The sequence below is a fragment of the Podarcis melisellensis genome, assembly GCF_964234715.1.
Source record: "Podarcis melisellensis genome assembly, chromosome: 5".
NCBI classification, from domain to species: Eukaryota; Metazoa; Chordata; class Lepidosauria; order Squamata; family Lacertidae; genus Podarcis; species Podarcis melisellensis.
This window is the reverse complement of record NC_138537.1, coordinates 97,221,343-97,247,839: the sequence shown is the minus strand read 5'-3', so window position 1 is coordinate 97,247,839 and position 26,497 is coordinate 97,221,343. Positions and strand designations below refer to the sequence as shown.

The 26,497-nt window shown below is 43.9% G+C and overlaps 1 protein-coding gene across 3 annotated transcripts in view; it reads left to right on the top strand.

The window, feature by feature from the left end:
- The window catches only part of EFCAB6 (EF-hand calcium binding domain 6), a 108,414-nt gene that overhangs the window by 13,893 nt on the left and 68,024 nt on the right, over nt 1-26,497 (top strand). For all 3 annotated transcript variants that reach the window (XM_081911692.1, XM_081911691.1, XM_081911693.1), the window contains exons 6-10: nt 6,688-6,824; nt 13,982-14,100; nt 18,947-19,071; nt 22,976-23,124; nt 26,307-26,417. In XM_081911692.1, coding sequence (XP_081767818.1) covers nt 6,688-6,824; nt 13,982-14,100; nt 18,947-19,071; nt 22,976-23,124; nt 26,307-26,417 — 641 coding nt within the window. The remainder of the gene's footprint in view (nt 1-6,687; nt 6,825-13,981; nt 14,101-18,946; nt 19,072-22,975; nt 23,125-26,306; nt 26,418-26,497) is intronic.

Below are 26,497 nucleotides of genomic sequence, written 5' to 3'. Positions count from 1 at the left end.
GAACAGCACAATGAAGGGATGCAGAAGTTGCATCTTCTGTGCTAAACTTGTCTCCAGGAATTCTCCAGCTGGGGGACTGAATGAATGGATGCTCTTAAACCCCTTTCAAATCCCAGCTTCAAGACTAGAACAGCAGTCCGTCTATTAGAGTTTCCTTTATAAGCAGCTTGGGACAGATCCCTCATGTGCTAGTGTACTCTGTGACAGAGGTGGGGAACCCCAGGCCTTGGGAGCCAGAGGAGCCCTTGAAACCTCTTGAGGGGACAGGCATGAACAGACCGGTTACTGTACCATGAAACATTTCACAGTTCATCTGAATTGGGCCTCTATTCCTTTACAATGCTGTACCCTCAACCCTAAAAACGTCCTCTGCATGTAGGTGCCAACTTACGCTTTCTATTAAGGCATTGCAAATACCTCTCCAAACAGGAATGGTTATTATTTTTCTTTCTATAGCAAGTACAGAAAAGAGGGACTGGCCCTGTGGGTGGGATGGTGAAAAAGTTCCATAAGGTGGAAAAAGTTCCATAAAGACAGAATGGTTGAAAGTTCTGTTCTTTTTCATCCATTTGATGCTCTCCTGCTCACCCACCGCGCAGAGAGTGCAGCCACCAACAGTAAAATATCAACTACGATTTAACTTCATCTAGATTGTGTCCCTTATTTTTTTAGGAATTTCCTTCATGGTTTGCAGGCTGACAGAACTTCTACCCATCCCTCACCCAACAAGGTCTTGTCTACCAACAAGGCGTTTGATATCCCTTCCTCTCTTTTTGCCATGTCAGACACACGTAAAACCCAAAACATTTAGTAATATTTATTTATTATACTTCTATGCTGCCCTTCTAAGGTTCACAGCATAAAAACACAATATATTGTTTAATTAGCCAAAGGCCTGGGAGAAGAAGAATGTTTTTGCCTGGCGCCTAAAGATATGTGATGATGGCGCCAGGGAAGCTTCCCTGGGGAGAGCACTCCCCAAATGGGGAGCAAACTGCAGAAAAGGCTCGTTCTCATGTTGCCATCCTCTGGACTTCTCACAAAGGATGGGCATGAAGAAGGGCCTCAGATGATGATTGCATGGTCATATGTGGAGAGTGTTGGGATACTGCCAGGGAGATAAAGCCCATCATGGCCCCCACGTCGCCTCTGGACGATCCATCGATCTCCCGTAGATACAGTATCAGCAATTAGCGACACGAGCTCCAGAAAATAGCTTGCCACATTCCAGAGCTGATGCACGCTCTATCAGCAGAATTCACACAGCGAAAGATGCACGCAGGAGAGCATTATTTAGAAGTTTATTCAGCTTTGGTCAGAACAAAGGAAAAATCATGACTGCCTGTTTGTGTGTTCAGGCACAGAGAGAGAGACAACAGCTCTATCAAAACAGAAACATCCTGTGAACAGGAAATACGCAGACTGTGACACAAACATCCTGCTCCCTTTTAAGGTGGAACAGAAATATCCTAACAGAGAGGTGGTCCTTGAGAGGTTTTACCACTGTCTCCTTCAAGCAGGCAGGAACCACCCCCTCTTGTAAGGAGACATTAATCCCCTCCCTGGCCCAGCCAGCTGTCCCCTGCCTGCTACTTCTTATCAGCCAAGAGGGGCAAGGGTCCAGAGCACAAGTAGTCACTCTGTCCAGTCCAAGCGCTGCTCCACATCCTCCGGCCTTATTAACTGAAACTCACCCAACACAACCGGACTAGACAGTGCCTGAGATTCATCTGCTGTAACAGCAGAGTCAGGATTCCGGTGGAGGCAAGCAATTTCATGCTCAAAATGCTTTGCAAACAAGTCACAGTGAGCTACCATCATTTCTGTCACCTCCTTCGAGCCAGACAGTAAAAGGCTCTGCACTATCCAGAAAAACCTCTGCTGGATGACCCAGGGAAGATGTAATGGAGGCAGCAAAGTATGCCTTCTTTGCCGTGCCTTCACTGCCACTAGGTAGACTCAAGAATGAGCCCTCACCAGTGTAGTCAGATGCAGTTAGTGGGTTCTATTCGCCTGTCTTATTTTTAGCCTTTAACATGATTAGCACCAGGGATCTCATTAGCATTACACTAGCAGGGCACTCGGGACACGGGTGGCACTGTGGTCTAAACCACTGATCCTCTTGGGCTTGCTGATCGGAAGGTTGGCGGTTCGAATCCCTGCGATGGGGTGCGCTCCCGTTGCTCAGTCCCAGCTCCTGCCAACCTAGCAGTTTGAAAGCACGCCTAAAAGTGCAAGTAGATAAATAGGTACTGCTCCGCTGGGGAAGGTAAACGGTGTTTCCATGCGCTGCTCTGGTTTCGGTGTTCCATTACACCAGAATGCTGGCCACATGACCCGGAAAAACTGTCTGCGGACAAACGCCAGCTCCCTCGGCCTGTAGAGCAAGATGAGCACCACAACCTCAGAGTCATCTGCGACTGGACTTAACTGTCAGGGGTTCTTTACCTTTATAGCAGGGCATTCACAGATGTAATAAACAGCAGCATGTGAAGAAGTAAATATCTTACAATCAACACAAGGCCCTTTTGAATTTCCAGAACAACATAAAGTAGACAGGGCTTGGCTTTCACATCATCATCACTCAGTCTCCACCCCCATCCCATTCCCCCGTTGATTATTTTTTTCCTTTTTATGTTTATGAGGATTTGAAAATAATTTAATTCTTTCCTATCTGGTTTGGCCTATCTTTACCAGCTGGTAAATAGGAAACGTTCGCTGTCGGAAGCCAATCCTCTGCAGAGTGTAAACAGATGGAATCAATATAAAGTGACAAGTTAGACTGTGCTACTGAGAATATGGAGCCAAAACTAAGAGCATAACAGTCTCAGTACTTATTTTGTTCCAATTCATTTGGTGCTGAATAGCACTTCATGTGTGCACAGCTGTGCCCTTCCATGGTGTGTTTGTGTGTGTGTGTGTGTGTGTGTGTGTATGCACACATTTGGGGGGGGAATCTTTATTTCACTGTTGATGGGGACAATTCCAAGGGAAAAAACTTTTAATTAAAGATTTTGTACAAAGTGTCCTAGACGTAGAATATAAGGGATAATGAGGCATAGATGTATTTATTGCTCAGAAACATCATTTCTTTTTCTTTTTCACATACTTAGCAATAGAAAAACATCAACCTCGGTCCTTTGCATGGGGTTGAAAGCCCTTCAGATTAAAGTATGCTTGCTGCCGATCACTTGCCTTGTAAGAGCAGTCCTCTTGTGTGAATGCTGCTTGTGCATAGCGGGGAATCACACTAGAAGCGCAGGGTGTTCCTAGATTTTTTCCTACAGGAAAAATGGGGCTGTCTTGGTGTAGGGAGAGAGGGTTCCATGTGTCTTCTCTTTACATGACTTGAGGAAACCCACTGGATGATTTTTGCATTGGATTGACAGCATTATTGGTTAACATCGACTTGACAAAGTCCCGGCATGTAGCAAGAAGTGATCTGTTATTTGCTGTTTCAGTGAGGAAGAGCTTCACTGGACTCACAGAGCATTCTCTACCCCATAGAAAAGCATTGGGCAGGCCTGGCACAAATGGATTTCTGTATTTGTGCCTCAAAGCACCAGACTCTGCTTTGCCAATGAATGGCCCCTGGATGCCCTGAGTCTAGTTCTATTTAATTGCAAACATTCATTCATTCTTTTATGAACTTCAAAAAAGCACTTCCTATCCCTAATCCTAATATATAGATAAAATCAGCATAATTTAAAAGCAAGTGTACATAACTGAATTATGTGTCTGGATAGGTTTGTTGTTATAAAGTTTTTAGTAGGCATCTAAAATATTATAATCAAGGTGTCGAATGTTAATGGAATAATAGTTGATGTATGGAATCTGTGAACTAGCCAGGGATCCATAGGGGCTTCTGTGGAATAATCATGGGTGACTTTAAGCCACAGAAGTTGTAGGCATCTGCATGCACAAGAATTCTTTCCCCCCGCCTTCCCTGATGTGTGAAGACATGGTGTCAGGGGCTCAGGAGCAGAGGCACAGGAGAGGGAGGAAATGGAGAGCGAGGGGGAGGAATCCGAGGGGGGCGTAGGTGATGACAGTGGTCCGAGGGATTCCCTGAGTCTCTCCAGCGAATCGGAAGATTCACAGAAGGGGGCGCCTATGGCCAGGGCAAGGGGGGTGCCTAGGGGGACACCCCAGGAAGAAGGGGCCAGAGGGGACTCAGAGAGCAGCAGTTGGAAATCAGGACCAGCTTCCCCATCAGAGCGCAGTGGAGGGGAGGAGTCCCAAGTACAGTGGTGCCTCGCAAGACGAAATTAATTCGTTCCGCAAGTTTTTTCGTCTTGCGAGTTTTTCATCTTGCGAAGCACGGTTTCCCATAGGAATGCATTAAAAATCAATTAATGCGTTCCTATGGAGACCGCTTGCCAGGCTGGCGGTGCGGAGAAGGGCTTTTCTCCCCACCGCAAGCCTTCAGCACAGGTACGGGAACAGAGGGGAAGGCGCGCAGCGCTTCTCCTCTGTTCCCGGGGCTTGCGGTGGGAGGAGGGTTTTTCCTCCCCACCGCCAACATTCAGAACAGCATTCTGAATGTTGGCGGTGGGGAGGAAAGCCCTCCTCCCACCGCAAGCCTTCAGGACAGGTCCGGGAACAGAGGGGAAGGCGCGCAGCGCTTCTCCTCTGTTCCCGGGACTTGCAGTGGGAGGAGGGTTTTTCCTCCCCACCGCCAACATTCAGAACAGCATTCTGAATGTTGGCGGTGGGGAGGAAAGCCCTCCTCCCACCGCAAGCCTTCAGGACAGGTCCGGGACAGAGGGGAAGGCGCGCAGCGCTTCTCCTCTGTTCCCGGGACTTGAGGTGGGAGGAGGGTTTTTCCTCCCCACCTCCAACATTCAGAACAGCATTCTGAATGTTGGCGGTGGGGAGGAAAGCCCTCCTCCCACCGCAAGCCTTCGGAGGAGGCTGGCGATGGGGCGGAGAGCCCTCCTCCCCCCGCCAGGCTTCGGAGGGCTTCTCTGAAGCCTGGCGGCGGGAGGAGGGCTCTCCGCCCCATCGCCAGGCTTCGGAGGAGGTCCGAGGACAGTGGGGAAGATGCGCTGCACTTCCCCGCTGTCCCTGCAGATTTCCCTATGGGCTTTCGTCTTGCGAAGGAAGCCCATAGGGAAATTCGTTTTGCGAAGCGCCTCCAAAACGGAAAACCCTTTCGTCTAGCGGGTTTTTCGTCTTGCGAGGCGTTCGTCTTGCGGGGCACCACTGTATCGGGATCAGGCTGCTCACCACCAGCGAGAGGAGATGAGTCAGGATTGACCACGCCTCCATCGGAGAGCGCGGAAACGGTCGAGAGGAAGGTTGGAGGCTGGGCGCGCGCGCCAAGTTCAAATGTACAGGCGAGCGGCACAGCAGGTAGCCCGGATAGGGAGCCAGGTCCGAAAGCCCGCCGGAAGGAGGGGCAAGAGTCAGGGGGGTCAGCGTCAGAAGAGTCCAGAAAGGAGGAGACCCCGGGGGGCAGAAGGACCCAGAGGAAGAAAGAACAACGGAAGAGGTGGAGTAAGGCTAGAGTCTTAAACTGGTGTACAGGGGGCGGAGACTCAGATGGAGCTTCGCCGGTCTAGGTTCTAGACGTAGAGCTGCACGCTGCGGCTTGGAAATGGAAACTGAACTTCAATAAAGACTTTTGTACTTTACCACCGGCTGGCGTTGGTCCTCTGTGAGCTGGGACCTAGAGGCAGCTCTGACACATGGGTTTTTAACTCTTCTTCCAGAAAGGTTTTTCTTTAAGTAACAGGCACGTTCATTTGCTCATGTCCAGTATCCTTTATTAGGCATAGCAAACCACACATTATCAAACAGACACCGTATACAAATTGTGCAAAATACGAGCTCAATTTGCTCATGTCTTTAAAACATGGGTGTGACTTCAGGTTGCAGATTGTTCTTTCAAACAACCAGCCCCTGAATGTACCTGTGAAATGTTGGGTGGCATGGCATATTTAAGCAAGGATTTTACTTGCAAACAGAGTGAGATTGAAATAGAAATTGTATGTAAAGATAAGTATAACCACATCTTATGTTTTGGATAGGCTCTTCTCAGTATATTGCTAAAATTCCCAGACCCAGCTTTGTTCAGGTAGAAAAAGAAAAAAGGAATGCAAATTTCAAAGATTTCATCTTTAGTACAGTTTTGTTTTGTTGCTGTTTTTATTATTATAAAAAAAAACCATGACACCCCCTTTCCCTCTTTCGTAGAAAGTATGTTCATTCTGCCCAATGCTGAATACTCATAAATTGCCAATATTTAGTACAACTAACCACAGCTTTAAAATATGCTGAGCCCCCCTCCCCTGACCATCTTAACACGTTTCATTTTCAGCATATATCTAGGTTTCAATAGCCGAACAAAAGTATCGTTTATGTACTGCTCAACAGCAATGAATATGGTTTGAAATGAATCTATACTTTTGAAAGTGATTTTTGACTTTCCCAAATATCATTTAGAGAGAACATTACCTTCATAACATTTGATAAAGGCAAAGTGTCTTTTCTCATATTTGAGAGTGAAATCTGAAAGACTGTGGTATGCAGTTTGAGGTGTGTGTGTGTGTGTGTGTGTGTGGAGGTGCATTTTCTGAAAGAGAAAAAAAATGATAGCACACTTCTCCATCACCTGAACCACGGCTTCTATTGCTAACCATTTGCTTCTTATTTTAACACGAATCCTTTGAAAACGTTGAATAGATTTCCAAAAAGCTGAAACGCTTTATCAAGACGTGTAGACTTTTTGACTACAATCAAAATGGGCAGATACAGCGTCACGAGCTGAGAAGAATTATCGAGGTCAACTGCTTCAAGATGACGGATTGTGAGTATGATAAGTAAGTAAAGAACACGTTAAGGATTCCTGGGAAGCCATTGCGGGGAAACTATGTTAAGGCTGCAGTACAGAACTAAACTTCTTGCAGCGGGTTGATCACATTTTCCTTTCTACGCTATTAGTGATAATTAGGGACTAGACCATGGAAGCTCATCATGAGGCCTTAATGGGGCAGTGTCCCCCCCCCCTCTCCCATTCGCCAGACCCTCAATGCAAGGCACAAGTCATTTGGTGAAGTCCCTTGCATTGTGCTGCTTAAAGTCCCTTTTAATCCACTTCTGCCTCCTGCTGGCTGCTTCACGGGCATCTTGGGCAGGGGTCAGCAAGCTTTTTCAGCAGGGGGCCGGTCCACTGTCCCTCAGACCTTGTGGAGGGCCAAACTATATATTTTTTGGGGGGTGGGAGAAGAACGAATTCCTATGCCCCACAAATAACCCAGAGATGCATTTTAAATAAAAGGACACATTCTACTCATGCAAAAACACGCTGATTCCTGGACCGTCCGCAGACAGTATTGAGAAGGCGATCGGGCTGGATCCGGCCTCTGGGCCTTAGCTTGCCTACCCGTGATCTTTGGGCTCTCTCCTTCTGGGGTCTGCATACTGCACATATTAAACAAAACCCCACTTTGTTCTCCTCTGTGTAATAGACTCTCCAAGGCAGGGGTTGTGTGAATATTGCCCAGAATCCCTTCAGCCAGTCAGTGACAGCATTTCAGGTGGAACGCTCTACAAAGATCACGAAATGCTGTGACCCCTGTGGCTTAATGCCATGAGTGCCTGGCAGTGAACGAGTCTAAGAGATGTCTCAAGAGCAAGCAGCCGTGACCATGGCAGAGCAGCTCAGCCCATTGGGCTTCACCGAGGGAGGGAGAGGGTTACACTGACTTGTTATGAAGCTTGTGCATGGTAGCAAGAGTGGAAACCAGAATGGAACGAGAGAGGCTTCACTGCCCTCCTTGGGAGATTAGCAACCAAACCTAATAATCACATATGCTGGCTAGTTAGCTTGAGAAAGGGCCAACACCACAGACAGTATTGCTGATAAACATATATTCAGACCATAGAAATACAGTTAGAATCATAGAATCATAGAGTTGGAAGAGACCACAAGGGCCATCGAGTCCAACCCCCTGCCAAGCAGGAAACACCATCAGAGCACTCCTGACATATGGTTGTCAAGCCTCTGCTTAAAGACCTCCAAAGAAGGAGACTCCACCACACTCCTTGGCAGCAAATTCCACTGTCAAACAGCTCTTACTGTCAGGAAGTTCTTCCTAATGTTGAGGTGGAATCTTCTTTCTTGTAGTTTGGATCCATTGCTCCGTGTCCGCTTATCTGGAGCAGCAGAAAACAACCTTTCTCCCTCCTCTATGTGACATCCTTTTATATATTTGAACATGGCTATCATATCACCGCTTAACCTCCTCTTCTCCAGGCTAAACATGCCTGTTCCTCCCTTAGCCGTTCCTCATAAGGCATCGTTTCCAGGCCTTTGACCATTTTGGTTGCCCTCCTCTGGACACGTTCCAGTTTGTCAGTGTCCTTCTTGAACTGTGGTGCCCAGAACTGGACACAGAACTGGACACAGTTGGTAGAGAGGGCTCTGTGTGATGTCATTTCCCCTGGAGAGGAAGGAGCATATAGTACTTCCTGTTCCTCTCTCTCTTCCTTTGACCACTGTTGGATGTAGACATGCCTCCACTTGCTCCAGCTTTAGGTCCATGCCAGAAGCTATATTTATGCTGTAAATATAAGTATTTTGCCTGCATATTTTTTACTTCTGCCATTGCTGTGAATTAATGCAAGATTCAAAGTTATAAGCGGGGTAAGAAGGGGGAAGCCAGCTTCCTTCATTAGTTGGACTTGCTCAAAACAAGGTTTTACAACCTAATTCCTATGCTTTTGATTCTGCTGCCAAGGATGGGATTTTGAAACTCTCTTCAATCCCCACGCATGAGCTCCTGGAGGGAGAAATTGCAACTGATCTATTTTCTCCTACCCATTAAAACCCATCCCACACCCCCATTGATTGTTAGTAAACTCTCCTTGAGTCACCATGGCAGACTGGGAGTGCAACACTCAGGCCCTTGTTTTTGTAACTTCTTCTTCCCTGGGTGGAGCCAGGCTGTTTTGAGCCCTAGGCAAGGCTACCTACTTGCGCCCCAAGCAAAACATGTGTCTTGTAGGGAAAAAAGAGAAACACAAAACTTGAAACTGCTAAATTTATTTTAAATTGCCTTTTCCTTTACAAAATGTTCCCAACAATTTCTTCAGGTCAAGCCCTGATGTTTGGGCATGTTCAGCTGATGATACTTCCCAAGCCAACTAGTCTCTTTTGCAACGTTGTTGAGTGCATGTAAGCTTTTACAAGTTTGCGCTTTGAGAAACTGTGTTCACCGCTTGCCACTGGCTTGGGAAGAAGTGTGAGAAGGATCCTTAGAGCATCAGAAACATTCAGCACATTATGCAAGAGTTTTTGTTGTAGTATGAAAAGAAGCCTTCCTTATAGCTGCATAGACTTTGGAAGTCTTTGAGCTATTGCTATAAGTTCACATCACAGATCTTCAGCATCAATATATTTGTTTCTATTGTTCAGCAATTATTTTTCCAAATATTCATATGTCTTAAGTAAATCTTCAGTAGATTTTTTGTTGTCACTGTGTATGCCATAGAGGAAGACAAAGAAGGAATTATATTGTGGTAGCTTTTGGAATCCCTCTTCAACAGATTGTATGGCCATGTCTACGTAAGTCAGCTTGTTGGAAACCTACTTTGATAGACCTGATTTAAGTTTCTAAATGATCGGTATTCCTCTCATGTGAAGACAGAATTTCTCCAATGTTCTTCCAGTCTTTTGAACCTGCTTCTTGTAGTGTTGATGCACCATTTTATTTTTTATTTTTTGCCAAAGACCTACAGCAAAAACAAGAAGCCACATCTTTTGAGGTTGACTGTATCAACCACTGATGGCACGCTTCTTTACCATTTGCTAGTATAAGAGAAAATATTCCGGTCTTTGGGAAACTCATGTCATACAACCTGCTGTGGTCCATGTTGCATTATAAAATGTCACAAATTATCTCTGCAATAGTTAGGCCAGTTAGCAGGGTCTCTGTAATTCAGGTCAGGCACAATACCATCTTCTTTTGCAGATGTTGCAGTACTTTCACTTTTCTTGACATCCTCTTTTTCCTCGGTGTGTTTTCCAGAAATATCTCCAATTTGTCAAACTTCTATCTTAGAGTTTATATCGTTCTCAGTAGGAGCACACATTCAACTCCCTCAGTGCTGGTTTCAACAAGTATATAGTCATATTTTTGTTCTTCAATTGCTTTCTGTGCACAAAGGTATTTCAAGAAGAACCTCTCTTGCTTTGCTTGCTCCTTCGTTTTTTCTGCCTATCATTTGCAGTACTGAGCTCCAGCCATGTCTCACTAGAAAAATGAATACATTTTCTAGATAAGATTAAGATGTGACCGAAAGATTAAAAATTAAGTGTATTTTCACTTTGTACATGTGTGTAATACAACATCAGTCAACTTGATGGTCTATCTATTACATATATACATAAAAACAATTCTAATGTATGGATTACTTCAAAAATGATAACATTCTTCAAAACATAAAGCAAAAGTAAAACATTATCAGAAACGTAGAAAATATAACACAAATAATCTGTGTAAAACTGTGGCCCTCCAAGGTCAGTACTGGGCCCTAAGTGACTGCCTAGTTGGCCTAACACAACTGTGTTGGCCCTGATCCCCTCTCCCCTCCCCAAAGAATATTGGAACTAGTTTGCTAAGAATTCTGACAGGTGCAGTTCTGTGAGGATGAAAGTATAATTCCTAGGACTCTTTGGGAGAACTCGTGTACTTTAAATGTGTGTTTGTAGTACTTTAAATATATAACGTTGCAGAAGGAGAGAGGGAAATCAGTGGCTGCCATTTTCAGAGTACAAGAATAAGCAAAACTGAATTCTGCAAACAGTACATTTTGCAAAATGGGTAGAGCTGCACGGTTCTGTTTGGCTTAATTTATTCTGCAGGGTTGTTTTTGCTGTTGTTGTTGCTGCTGCTGTTTGCTGTTGTTGCTGTTGTTGTTATTATGATGATGTCAGGTGAAGACCCAAGCACCAGGAATCTTCTTCAGGCACCCTTCAGGCATTGGCCACCTACTTAGGGCTAGTCTCTTGCTGCTCCTTTTCCGTTTTGTTTTTAATGAAAGCTCTGTTCTTCTCCCAGTACTGCATTTGATGCTTTCCTGGCCCTGCATTCCTGAGGAACTTCAGCTATGCACACAGTCTTGCCTAAGAAGATGCTGGAGGGTTTGGATGGTTAGATTGTTTGCATGTGGTGTTGGCTTGCTGTTGTTGTCACAATCACTCAGAGAGACAGCCGGGGGAAAGTGGGGAGTTTCAAATGGTCTGATGGTGTTACTGGAGGTGTGGCCTGCACATGATTGTGAAGGAGGGGAGTTTTACATTGAAGAAGAGACAGGATCAGGTTTGGGTCCTGAGGGATATGTGTATAGTATAAAACCTTTAGGCAGTATTATGGGCCATAGTGAACAAGGCTAATAAAGTGGTCCTGTGGTTGTAGAATAAATAAGATATTATTATTATTATTATTATTATTATTATTATTATTATTATATTAGAGTGGAGTGTAGAACTCCCACCTTGGTTTAAGAACAGCTTAGTTTATGAACAACTTGGATTAAGAACGCTGCAAAAGTAGATGCTTTGGTTTGTGAACTTTGCCTTGGAATAAGAACATGTTTCGCTTCCTGTTGAGTGTGTTCCATTTGTAAATTGAGTCCCCTGCTCCTATGGGAAAGCACGCCTTGGTTTAAGAACGCTTTGGTTTAAGAACAGACTTCCAGAACGGATTAAGTTTGTAAACCAAGCTACCACTGTACTAGTGTCCTGTTTGCCATGAAGGATGTTTTGTTTACACAAGGGCAGAGCATTTGGAAGTGGCATATTCTGTCTGTCTGAATTGGCACAGCCCATTCTACTGCCTCATTCCCACTTCATTCTTCCACAGGTGTAAATCCAGGCTCAGGTATGGAATGAGTGAGGGTAGATTTCTAGGAGGAGTCCAAAAATGTCTCTACGTTTGTAGAATGAAAGTTTAATTTATATGCTGGTTGTGCTTTCAAGTAAGTAGTTATTCGAGCCGGATCTATTCTCCTGGAGTTCGGAATGACTTTCATTTGGGAGGTCCACTGAGATTTAATAAGCTGCAGTTGCAGAAACACTGAGTTGGATACAAGCCTACAGGAAAAATGAAAGAAATTAGATGGACAATTTATTTGTTTTCCTTTGCTCTAAATATTTTATATCTCTCATTACCACCAACCTCAAAACCAATTTGAGTCCATCTTTACTAGCTGGGTTTGCTTGTTTGATGTCCCTCTTTTTGTGTATGCTTGGGATGCTCTCCAGAATTTGATCAGAACAAAATAGCCCAGTTTTCTAATTTGGTACGTGAAATTACAGAACAGAAGCAACACTTTTCTAAAGCAGGCCAGTGGAAAACAACAAAACGTGGCTTTATTTGACAATAAATCTTGTGCTTGGCATTGCATGCTGGGATGTGATAAATCTGTTTGAATGTCACTACATCAACAGTAGTGAGTACCATCATAAAAAAGATCACAATTTTTTATTTAGAGCATTTAAAGCTGAATAAAAATGATGAAATTTATTCTCTGGAGATGTGTAACATTTATGTATGAAACAACAAACGATTCATCTTTGGCGGATGGGAGTTCATTTGGAATTATGCGCATGGAACCTGCAAGGGGCAGAGGAGGAAGCTTTTCAGCACAACCTTCTCAACTTTCTCTCCTGAAGTCACCCTTTTGATTAAAGGGGCTCAGGGCAACCCCTTTATTCTATATTACTTTTGAATCCAGGCCTTTTTCGATGGATCCGGCTCAGAGGCTTTACAGTAGGGAGAAGATGGGTAGGATGATCATTCTTTCTAGCAGCAAACTCAGGTTTAGTTCTTTCCAGTTGAGAAATAAACTCCCTGGGTACCCAGAATTACATATAATTGTTCTTTACAAAGTTCTGTTTTTCCTTTTAATTTACAACAACCACCATTGAAGGAAAATGAGAGGTGGGGGCAGGTCTAAAGAAACCAGAAGTCAGGGAGGGCGTAATTCCCCTTCTCATCTTCATATGATTATTGTGGAGGGACTGTGCAGCTTCCCCCAGCTCCTTTGCTGCATGAGTCTAAGGATTAAGTATATGACTAAGAGCAATTGAAACACTGACTGTTTGTACGTTAGTTAAAAACAATGGAAAGTTGGGGGTGAGGCAATGGACCTACACAAGGCCCTGACAATGTATAGTAAATGTCCAGGACTGGGAGGGCTGTAGTCCCCGAGGGTTAAAAAATTCTCACTGTACAACACACTGTATTTTATATGTCTGTAAAATGAAGAGGAACAAAATATGCCCTGTATCCCCTTGCTGAAGTTCACATCACTACACTTAGAAGTGGTGGAATGGCAGTGCTCACCTGACATGTGAACGGTCCTGTTACTGACTGGGTGGGAGAGATTGGTGCTGTGCACTGGATTAGCTCCGCCAATGCATTTGCACTGCTCCGACCTCACTGTCACCTCGCCTATTGAGAATTGCCCATTGAAACCAATGGAGATAGGTTACACGTGTGTGCACACCCCACTGCCACAAAGCCACAAATGCGGAAAAATCTCCCAGTGGAGGAAACCTCCAAAGCAGTCCCATGGGACTGAGCATGAAATGCTGGCTGACTGTTGGGGAGCGAGAGAAAAAGGAAACTGTGATGGGGTAGAGGGAGAGAATGGAATGGTCAGGACCTTGACCAGAAGCTGCCCCACCCCCCTGGGCAGCTGTTTTTGTAGGGCCCCATTTGTCAAAGTGCAGTCCAGGTACTGCTACAAAATGAACCACCAAGGGAAATGGTTGAGTGACGGCACAGCGGAGGGCCATTGCAGCTAAACAAATAGTTTTTGAGAGAAAACTGAATGTACAATTTAAAGATAAAATTTTATTCAATTCTTATTTTTAGACATATATTTAAATAAGTGTAAATGCTTGTTTTCCCGTATATTACTCTGGATGGTTCATATTTAGAATTTTTTGTCTTGTCTTTGTCTTTAGGTTGTGGAATCGCTACTGTGTGTCTCGAACAAATACACTGAGTTACAAAGAGTTTTTGCAGTTTCTTGGCATAAACTTGGACAAAAAAAAGAAAAAAGCTACAGATAGCGAGGATTCAGGTAGGCATTTTTAGATGAATAGGGGCACAACCTTCTCCCCCATTCATGCTTTCAGGAAGATGAGACTAATATCTGAAATATAAGCAGCTATGGTATTTGGAATAAGGAAGCTGTACAACATGCTCTATACATTTGGATAAAACTCTGACAAAAAGAGCAGTCCTTCAAACCAGTGGAATTAATGTTTTCAGCACATGTACACATTGGTGTGCATTCCATGGTCTGTGACCCTGAATTCCCTTCTGAGTTTTCCAAGCAGTATGGCCATCCCAGTGGGATCTACCAGTTTCCATCCCCAAACTGACGTCCCCTTATCACTAAGGTTGCAAACCTGTATCTAGCTGTCATCAATTCAGACTACAGGCTGGGATCTCATATTTCTTCTACCTACAGAAAAAAATGTATTACACATAGAAAACCAACAGTTAGGAAGAATGCTCGGCTCAGTGTATCTCTGACACCTGGTTCTCCATGTGGAATGGACTTTTTTCTATAAAGCAGGATTTAGTCATGCAAACCTTCTAAAACAGTCTGAAATGCTACAGTCCCTTCCCAGGTTTCCCACCTCAGTGGGAACTCTGGCCCCCTGCTTTACATGCACTTTGTGAAAATCATTTCTGAAAAACGAATCATTAATGTGTTTCATTTTATTATGCAGAATATTGCGGTCATTGGTCCTTATGAGCACAGAATTAGTCAAAATACCTGCAACCAAAAAGCAGCTTCTTCCACTGTAAGCAGGGGCACAACAAATTTATGTATTTTCATGAGCATGTGCTTCAGTAGCCTCAGGGCTTAGTTTGTGCTTGCAAGAGGAAAGCTGTTTTGAGAACCAGGGTTTAGTACTTGGGCGTGTGAAGTTATAAGAGGATAGAATGTTTCTGGCCATATGCACTGCTGAGTGACCATGAACCAACCTTGCATCCTGACTGGGTTCATTGAGGATCGGGGGCTTTCATTAGTAGCAGTAATAGTAGTAGCAACAGCAATAAAACTATATAGGCCATTTCACATACAATCAACAATTTTACAACTACCCTGCAGTGCTGGCCAGTTTTATTATAAGTATTTATTATTATACAGCATACTGGAGTGCCAACCTGAATATAATATTGTGGGGCCCAAGCAAGCCCAGCCCCACATAATTTATCACATGACACAGTGTGCACACACACCATTTGAATGGAAATGCCCATCAACTTTGTGGGGGCCCACCCCCTCAAATATTTCATTGTGGGGGCCAAAGTCCCCATGGCCCCTACAAGCTGGCTCCTATTACAGCACGTGAGAGGGACGGGGGCTGATAATACGCTGTAGTTTAAAAGCCACCTTAGTGACTGTGGCACTATTTCCTCTTGATAACAAAGAACCCATACTGATTGCCCTTCTGGAAGGGATGTTTGACTCAAAACGTGTTGGCCATAAGCTGACAAAATTGTGCGCACCTGTGTGGTTTCCTCTTCTCATCATTTTTTGAGGTGATATTTCAGCCAGAGAGCTGCCAGCCCGTGCTCCTAGCTTCTTTGAACTCTGCCATGTCTCATTTTTAGGAATTAAGCACCGTGCAGCCTCAGATTCAAAACTACAGTTGTAAAATGATTGTTACAAAACATATTCTACTGGGGAGAAAGGGGAACAGATACACAGGGAAACAAGTTGGAAGGAAATAGCGGGTGCTAAGGGGAATGAGATTGATGCTTTAAGGTAGCTTGCAGAAATGGGCCAGATCCTCAAGGAAATGAGCACTTTCATTTCACTCCCACTGAAGTGGCTGAGCACTCAGAATACCTTGTGAGAGACTCTCTAGAGGCTGTAGCATTTAATGCTGTATTCCAGTCTTGCCAGCCCCCAAACTAATGGAGAATCGTGATACTGAAATGTAACAGGGATGGGGGTGGGTTCTCTTATTTTTCTTTTCCTTTAAAAAGTATCTTTGGGGAACTTCCACGCAATTCTCTAAAATTGTGGAAGAAAAACATTTCCGTTTTTAGAAGCCGAGATCTCCTCCAAACTGCTAATTAAACTTCAGAACAGTATTAAATATTTTATTAGTTCCACTGACGTTTTGAACATGGATGACAGCAATAGCATTTTCCCATGCTAGTGCTGTAATATACACAAATATATTATGAGAGAAATGCAACATTGATCTTTTTTGGCATCATGCAAGGTTATGCAATTAAACCGTAGTCTTTACTAATACAAATCAAGGTCAGTGTAGAGAAGGTTGAATAAAGAGAGCTTCTACTCATGATGTAGTTTAACTGGATTTTACAACATAGTATGGAAGTTTTATCCTTCTCTTGGCTTTGGCCTCTCTGACCCTCCTCCCCTCCTGCCCCTTATAGTACTGTTTGCTTGCAGGGTATGCCTAGATTTTGTATGAAGATTACGTGAAACTACTTTGCATAAATTGCTGGGAGCCTTCTAGCTACTTCTATTCTCTTCACTCACACAGTATTTTGGATTTTCATAGAAAAGTAAGAAAAACATTTATAGTCTTTGCTACGGCTAAACTCATTTCTTTTTCTAAGGTTTGATTTTCATAATACAACTGGCATGTTCGTTAAGGGAGGGAATTTTGTGCAAATAGCATGAAAATAGAAAGTGTTCCTCTGTTTTGATCCACGTCATGGGTGCTAGTTAGAGATCAGAACTTTGCCTTTGGGACTTGAGGAGGTCTGCCCCGGGGCTGCACGCTTCACCCCTAAACCCTGGACTAGAAGCAGCACCTCTTTGGGACTTGAAGCATAACTGCTAGGAGGTCTGACCTCCTTGGACATTGACAGTAGATCTCTGGTTCTTTTTGTGTTTCCTCGGGGCGGATTGAAGTGGAGCCTCCAGAGCAGGGATGTCATAGAATTCTGCTCAAAGTAAATGCAGATACAGAGATTCCCTCTGTCCGTGTGTTTGTTCAGTGTTCAGAAAAGGAAGTCCCTGAAGTGCATTTGTTCACAGTGGGGTTTTCAAACCAGTAGATGACATGTAATTAATGATGTACTTTTTGACATGTCACAGTTGGGTTGATGTTATCATGTGACTCAATAGATATTTAGAACCCTGTGGGGTGATGGCTAATTGATGGGCTGTTAGCTGCTTCATTTACATTGGAAGTGAACAGACAGGAAAGTGAATAACTGTGAAAAACAGAAGGTGTTTGTTTTTGGTTGATTGGGGGACTGCAAAGGTGTGAGAAAGTAATTGTTGCTTTTCCTATTTCTGAAGCATTGTTTGTTGTCAGAGGCAGCCTATATGCCAATGGAATGCATCACTCATTATTTTCTCATGGAGAAAAGTAATTTTTTTGTTACCTGTGGATATTATCTGTGTTCCTCCACAGAAGTCCCAGACTGTTTTGTCAAATGGGGGTGAACCATCTGGATTAGACTGCTCAATTCCAACCACTCTAAATATGCATTTTAAAAGTAAAATTTCATTCTTCTTTTTATTATAAACTTTACTGGAAGTTTTAAAAACAATTAGCAAGCAGAAAGTGTTGTCTTCCACAGCAAATACATGTACAGATGTTACGTTTTGTACGCACACAGCATCAAATCTGCCTTGGAAAATCTTTTATGTTATAGATTAAGCTGACATCCACAGGGTATACTTCGATCTAGAGCATTAAGATAATTTCTGCATAGTAGCTGCTGTGACTCTTTTCCTGTTGCCTGATTGAGTGGAATTTGATGGGGTGACAAATTCATGCTGAATTGCAAAAATATAGGTAGTGAAAATGGCTGTAATCCTACCCCCCTCCTCCACTACCACCTCACACCATGCAATGTGACTTACTCTGAGTAGACATGGTTAGATATGCAGCCATGGATGGATTTGTGACAGGCCATTAGCTACCTGGGATAACTCAGTTGGGAGAGCATGAGGCTCTTAATCTCGGGGTTGTGGGTTCAAGTCTCATGTTGGACAAAAGATTCTCACACTGCAGGGGGTTGGACTCATGTTACCTTCCGACTCTACAATGATATGATTTGAAGATTGTACTTCATAACTTTGCATTTAAGATGACACCAAAGTTCTTTGTTGGTTTTACCCCCCTGGAACTGAACTTTGAAAAGGGACATGTGGGGAAGACAGTTCATTTGTAAACATAGTGCAGGATGGGGCACAGAACACAGCAAAGCAAAGACCCCCCAATACATATATCACTTCCATAGCAAACAGTGGGGTGGAGAGCAATGTTTTGGGTGGAAATAGAACAGCAGCGGATTGAAACCAGCTCACTTTATGCTGAACGAATGATGAAACAGACATTACTAATTTGTCATTCTGCTACCAGCGGGAATCATCTGTGGCAGACCTGGAGTTTGGAATAGGCCTAAGCTTAACATTAGGAAATTCAGGACCAATCTGAATCCACCCCATATTAGCTCACTTGTAGGTGTATCAGTTCTTAATTGACCCTGAGATCCTTGCCTATCTTTGCTCAACTGGCGAAACTCCTAGAACAAATTTTCCTGGATAAATTTATTCTGAAGAATTTCATTGCGTTTCATTCTTCTCCCTGCAAAGTCACCCCTCAACTGTCTACAACATTTGTGCTGAACTTTTGGCCTTTCAAAATAGTGGCCGATCGCTCTCAGCCTCTGGCTCTCATACAGAAATGTGGACCAGCAGCTAACACTGGTTTGTACATCATTGCATCATGAAGTGAAATGATTCCATGCCTCACATTTGCAATATGAGATAGTTATGCTCTCCAGCATTACTCCTGGGACAATGTATGTCAAATGCTTTGAACAGTCAAAATCAGTATATAAATGCTAAGTGGCATAATGTTAAAAGAATGCTAGTAGCAGTTTTGCTAAACTATAGTTTTCCTTAACAGTGCAGAACCAGAATGAGCCACCTGAAAAAAAGGAAAGCACACCAAAACTACCCTTGGCAAATACGGCTGGATATAATTTGACAAAAATCCATCTAGATGACACTGCAAAGAGGTTTAGGGAAAAGGTGAGTCTGGTGAAAAATGCAAGGAAGTGTTTGTTTTTACACAGGTCAGCAGGTGAAGGCAAATTACTGGCATGTTGGTGTTGGAAATCCTCCATCAGTTCAGTACCATTGCAGCTTTGGTCAGTGATACATGGATTTTCACTCCTTTTTTCTTTTAACAAGCCCCTTTCCCATGCTAGCAATCAGGCCACCCCTCCTAAATATCTAGGAAATCATCAAAATACTTGGAAACAGGGGAAGCAGGGAAGATAATAATAATAATAATAATAATAATTATTATTATTATTATTATTTATTATTTATACCCCGCCCATCTGGCTTTATTATTTATACCCCGCCCATCTGGCTGGGCCTCCCCAGCCACTCTGGGCGGCTTCCATAAAAACCAAAAATACAGTAAAATATCACACGTTAAAAACTTCCCTGAACAGGGCTGCCTTAAGATATCTTCTGAATGTCAGGTACAGTGGTGCCCCGCAAGACGAATGCCTCGCAAGACGAAAAACCCGCAAGACGAAAGGGTTTTTCGGTTTTTGCGACGCTTCGCTAGACGATTTTCCCTATGGGCTTGCATCGCAAGACGAAAGCCCATAGGGAAATCTCGGGGACCTCTTTTAAATGCTGGCGGTGGGGAGCAAAGCCTTTTCCCCCCCTCCGGACTTCAGAAGAGGTCCAGGAAGGCTGGCGGGGGCGAAAGGCTTTGCTCCCCACCGCCAGCATTTTAAAAGCGGTCCGGGATAGCAGGGAAGCGCTTCCCGCTATCCCGGACGGCTTTTGAAGGCAGGCGGGGGGGGGGAGCAAAGACTTTTGTCCCCCGCCCGCCTTCGGAAGAGGTCCAGGAAAAGTCTCCGCTGTCCCGGGGGCTTTTAAAATGCTGGCGGGCGGCAGCGAAGCCTTCGCTGCCGCCCGCCAGCATTTTAAGATCGCCCCGGGACAGCGGAAAAGTCTCCGCTGTCCCGGGAAGGCAGGCGGGGGGGAAGCAAAGACTTTCGCCCCCGCCAGCCTTCAGAAGAGGTCGGGGGACAGACTGTCCCCAGACCTGGTCTGAAGGCGGTTCGGTTTCCATAGGAACGCATTAATTGATTTTTAATGCATTCCTATGGGAAACCGTGCTTCGCAAGACGAAAAACTCGCAAGACGAAAAGACTTGCGGAACGAATTAATTTCGTCTTGCGAGGCACCACTGTAGTTGTTTATCGCTTTGACATCTGCTGGAAGGGCGTTCCACAGGGTGGGCGCCACTACCGAGAAGGCCCTCTGCCTGGTTCCCTGTAGCTTTGCTTCTTGCAATGAGGGAACCGCCAGAAGGCCCTCAGCGCTGGACCTCAGCATCCGGGCAGAATGATGGGGGTGGAGACGCTCCTTCAGGTATACTGGAGATAAGAAAGCAAGCAGCAAGTGAAGGTTCAGAAGTGTTGTGGGGACAGGACACACAGGGTCACTTAGGGCTCATTTAGTTAGTGCTAGATCCGGCCCTATCGTCAGGCAGGAATGGGAGATTTTGATACCATTAAAGGGCAATAGATTCTCAGTGTTGCAAAGTTTTGCCTTGAGTACCAGCATTAGGCAAAATGGGAGGAAGGAAAGGAAATGAGCAGAGCATTTTCTGGGGAGAAAGGGCCTTCAAGGAAATGTAGCTCTCAAGTCCTATGCATGCGGGGAGGAGGTTTTCCCAACTGATCAGGGTGTCAGGTCATGGTAATATTTGAAACAAGCGCCACCCATGTTGTGATGCAACACTCTTGTATGCAGGGTTATAGCCACATGGACACAATGCATCTTCACTCCGAGCCTTCCTAATCATTTGCAACACTTCAACTTTAGCTCATTATCCTTGAATAAGGTGTTGTTTTTCTTAATCTAGTACTGGCCTATCTAATAATAATAATAATAATAATAACAACAACAATAATACCTTTATCGTAATTCATAGAATCATAGAATCATAGAGTTGGAAGAGACCACAAGGGCCATCAAGTCCAACCCCCTGCCAAGCAGGAAACACCATCAGAGCACTCCTGACATATGATTGTCAAGCCTCTGCTTAAAGACCTCCAAAGAAGGAGACTCCACCACACTCCTTGGCAGCAAATTCCACTGTCAAACAGCTCTTACTGTCAGGAAGTTCTTCCTAATGTTTAGGTGGAATCTTCTTTCTTGTAGTTTGGATCCATTGCTCCGTGTCCGCTTCTCTGGAGCAGCAGAAAACAACCTTTCTCCCTCCTCTATGTGACATCCTTTTATATATTTGAACATGGCTATCATATCACCCCTTAACCTCCTCTTCTACAGGCTAAACATGCCCAGCTGCCTTAGCTGTTCCTCATAGGGCATCGTTTCCAGGCCTTTGACCATTTTGGTTGTCCTCCTCTGGACACATTCCCGTTTGTCAGTGTCCTTCTTGAACTGTGGTGCCCAGAACTGGACACAGTACTCCAGGTGAGGTCTGACCAGAGCAACCAAAATGGTCAAAGGCCTGTGTACAATGAAATTAAATGAGCCTCCCCCCACAAACACTCAATCTCTTATCGAACAACACACCACCTCGCAAGTCAATTTCACTATGTTATTTTTTGTTCAACAGCCTGACAGCCCACGGATATAAGCTATTTTTTAGTCTGTTGGTATGGCTGATTATACTTCTATATCTCCTACCTGAGGGTAGAAGATTAAAGAGGTAATGGCCAGGGTGCGAGTCATCCCTGAGAATTTTTCTCGCTCTCCTAAAGCAACGATCCCAATGTCATCTAGCGGACTCAAGGGACAGCCCATGATACCATGTGCTGTATGCACCACCCTCCGTAGAGACTTTCTGTCTGTGGCTGTCAGGCCAGCATACCACACTGTGATACAATATGAAAGGACACTTTCTGTTGTGGACCAGTAGGAGGTCATCAGTTGTTGTTTAACATTATTATTTCGCAAGACCCTGAGGAAATGGAGTCTCTGTTGGGCCTTTCTGACCACCTGAGTTATGTTGATTTTCCAAGTGAGGTCCTCACTAAGGTAAACTCCCAGGAATTTAAAGGAGGAGACTCTCTCCACACAGCGCCCCCCCCCCCCGGATATACAATGGGGCAGGTTCCCCTCTCTTCCTCCAGAGGTCCAACACCATCTCCTTTGTCTTACTAATATTTAGGTGCACGTTATTCTCTAAGCACCATGTAGATACTTTTTGAACCACCCCCCTAGCCTATACAAGTTGCTGATACAGATAGGGACCTGGGGGTTCTGAGGTCCAGTTTCTTCCATACGTTTCTCCCCATGCACTCGGATCAACACCACTGCTCCTTCAACAAGTTTGTGCCACCATCTGAGGTGTGGCATGAATACAGTCGGCAGGGCTTTTTCATCCGAGTGGGAATAGGGCTTCATGTACAAAGCACTCTTCAGGTATAGGTTGAAGTGTCTGAACACTGGCTCTTTCCTGACAGCAAAAGCCTTAGAAGGGAGCAAATATGTGTTCAGACAACCTCTGCCATTTCTTATAATTTCTGTGTGCTCATTCACCCATAATGGTCTTAAGTATTTGTACAGTTTGCTGTCCTGATCACTGCGTACACCAACACTTTCCAATCATTTTCTAATTCCAATGGCGTGTTTTAATAATCCCAATTGTGGCGCTGATAGCTCCAGCTGGCTGGTTGTCTATGTGAACACTGAATAAATTCTTAGAAGATTCTTCCACTTCTGGAGCTCAGCTGCCTTGCCACTTGAACCTATGTGCGGAAGAAGACTGCGGTCAGTGAGGTTCTCAGTTACACATTTGATGATCAGAGCCTGCAGGACAAGCTTTGTGATCATTTCCAGGAGAGGGGAGGTTGTGAGTCTTGTAAACTACTACTGCCTAAACAAAAAACAAAAAACCCTAGGAGGAAAACACTATAAATTGTATTCTTTACAGCTGCGTGTGGTATATGAGGACATTGTAAAAGCCTTCAGAGCATTTGATGTTGGACGGAGTGGATTTGTTACTCTGGAATATTTAAAATCAGTCCTTAGTACCTTTATATTTCCAATACAAAGTGATGTTTTTCAAGAGCTAATGAACAGGTAAGTGTTACGCTGTTTTTCCTTTATATATTCTACCACCACCACCCTATTTCATCCTTTTGACATGTTTTCATAATGCTGCTTCTTTGATCTGGTGATGTATTTCATAGATTTTGCTGTGTAGAACCTGAGGTCCAGTTTGCAGGACCTTCCATGGTTGGCTATCCCTGCCACATCAGTAGAACAGTAAATGCTCCTAATTAGTTAACTCCATCCAGTTATTTGTGGCATTTTGACATTACTGAAGAAAGGAGCTTGATGAGCCAGAATGGGATTTTCATAGCATCCCAGAATTGAAGAGTTGGAAGGGACCCCGAGGGTCATCTAGTCTAACCCCCTGCAATTCAGGAATCTCAACAAGCCGTCCCCAATCCAATTTGAAACCTTTCTTAGCTTTGCAAATGTCCTAGCAGTTTTACTGCTGCACCACTAGGAGGGGTTTATCTTATAAGCCATTTTGAGGGCTTCACTGAGGCTATAAGTCTTTACATATACATTTGTGTGTGTGTGTGTGTGTAAAAATAATATATCACTGCTATTTGGAAATACAAACATGAAACAAATGAAATAAAATAGTAAGACAGAATGTGTCCATTTGGATGGAATTCTAGTGAAATTGAATTCTGTGAAGTAGAAGAAAAGAATGAGCTGTGAAAATCAGTTCACAATTCATTATGTGCTCCTTTGAAGTTTAAATGCCTCACTGCTAATAAACATTTCATACTAGTGTGTGCTGAGGGAGAGTCTGAATCTGCCATGACCTTATTACATTGCACATTCAGCAAATAAATCATAAATGACTTGGAGTAATTCACTACCAACTGTAGTGAGGATCAATTACTTCTTTGCTGAAGATATTGCTGCTACTGTCCTGTCACTTCAATTTTTTTGCCCTTAAATGCATCCACATAATTGTGACAATCTCTGCTTGCAGTTTTCCAGGGGGAACCTTTTCTCCTTCTAAGCATGGGAAAACACCGTGTCATTTTAATGATGCTATAAACAGAGGTGTCCTAGTCTGCATCTGATATTCCAGGTGATATTGCTCAGATAATGCAATTCCAAAGCTGTGAATTCAGTGACAAAGGCCATCCTCTGGTTTTTTCAAGAATAAAAGTTAATCCTGTTGAAAAGAGGAAGTTATAATGAATTTTGCCCTCTGCCCTGAGGGTGCTCAACATATTGGGACCCTGCTTTTAAATATTTCTCCTGTTTTACATAAGGTGGTAGGGAAACATTTGTAATATTTATTACATGAATGTAATATTTATGCATGAACGTTTTATGGATGTCTCTTTTTTAGACATTTTAATGGTATAAAATCTTGAATTGTATATGATCAGCTCATGTTCTGCTGGAGAATATTTCTTAGAATGGTTTTGATTACCATGTAAAGGTCTCCCTTGCCCATTGCCTCTCCTTAATTTTGCCACTGAGGCCTACTTACCCTTGATTTCTGAAATGAAATAACCACGGAAAAGAGAGCAAACACTACAGCAAATAAAACTTTTTTGCGGTTCACAGGCCACATCCGCTTAAAGTTGATTGCCATTGGTTTAGCCATAAGTATATTAATGTAAGTCCATGTTTGTCACCAGACCCTCACAGCTCTCAGGCCTAGAGTGTTTCATCCCTGGTGGCAGGTCTCCATAAAATACAGGGATTCTGTTGGTGTACTATCCACCAAAGCTGCCCAAATGTCTTTTAACTTGAGCTGGTAGAGGTAGTCTCAGAGTATCCTGAGCTTATTTGTCCTCTCTATTAGAGTGAGTGGTCCCAGCCACCATAGTTACGAATCCACACTTTAAAATACGTTTTGGACCAAATAACTATAACAACTCTTGGGCGATTGAGGACTTTGGGGGGCAAGGTGCTTGAGTGGCTGCACAATTTCTGACCCCAGGTGACGGAACAAATTATCTAACCCCATTTCAACCTACTGCTTGGTTGCCTTGTTGGACGTGAGAAGGGTGAGTGATGGGTTAGTACAAGGCTGTTGGTTCTCCTGGATCTCAAACATGGTATCTTCTAGATTGCCTGCCTTGGATGAAAATAAAGGTAAAGGTAAAGGGACCCCTGACAATTAAGTCCAGTTGTGAATGACTCTGGGGTTGCGGCGCTCATATTGCTTTACAGGCTGAGGGAGCCGGCACTTGTCCACTTCCACAGACAGTTTTTCTGGGTCATGTGGCCAGCATGACTAAGCCGCTTCTGGCAAAACCTGTTTATCTACTTGCACTTTGACGTGCTTTCGAACTGCTAGGTGAGCAGGAGCTGGGACTGAACAATGGGAGCTCAACCCATCACGGGGATTCGAACCACTGACCTTTCGATTGGCAAACCCAAGGGTGCAGTGGTTTAACCCACAGTGCCACCTGCGTCCCCTAGGGATGAAAATAAGGAGGCATCCTATTTGCCCTATTTGTGCTTCTGTTGCTCCCTAGTAGGAAGGTGGTCCTGGGGTGCTTGAGTTTGGTACCATGGTATTCCAAAGGGTACTATCTTGTCTTCTGTACTATTCAATGCCTACTTGAAACTACTGGGTGAAGTTGTCTGTGATGTTTTACATCAGAATCAGAAGATTAGAGGTGATGAACCCAGGCTAATTAATGGAAACTTATTCCAGGTAGCTGAAGCTACTTTTAGTTGATAGTTTTGGAGATATCACTGATTCTGGACTGTGTTGCTCTTTCCTCCTTAAAGAACAGTTTCATAGCTTGAGTTGCTGTTAGATCCAGCTTATATTTTGGATGCCAAGGTGCCATTCATGCAAAGAAAAGCTATTTGTCAGCATAGACTGGTATAGCAACTGTAGCCCTTGCTAAAACAAGATAACCTTGTTCAGCTATCATGCATATGTTTGTTGATAGTAACTGCATTGTCAGTGAAGTTGCCACCACAGATCAAACAAAACGGAACTTTTTATATTGCTGACCAATGCCTTGAACACAGTGGTTTTCAGCTAAGGCAGCATGCAATATGCCAACTAAGAGTAATTGTTCTTTTCACAGTGAAGTAGTAAAACCTATTCTACTGCCTCAGGGCCCCACCATCACATAGGACAATGTAGATTCAGATGACAGATTCTGTCCAGATTCATAACTCAGTTTTGATAATTTTCATGTAATCTTATTGATAGAGTACAATTTTTAAACATGAGTGCATTTTTTTTAATTTACCAGGTTTGGAATAAAAATTTCCAAAAATATGGCATGGGAGAAATTTCTAGACAGGTTTCAAGACCCCATGACATTTGATACAAGCCTGGCAGCTCCTACGAGGAAACACCACAGGTAAGAGAGGGGTTCCATTTGTTGCTCTTAGCCCACGGTTCTGCTGGGGTACCAACCTTGTGTTTGCCGCAGACGATACA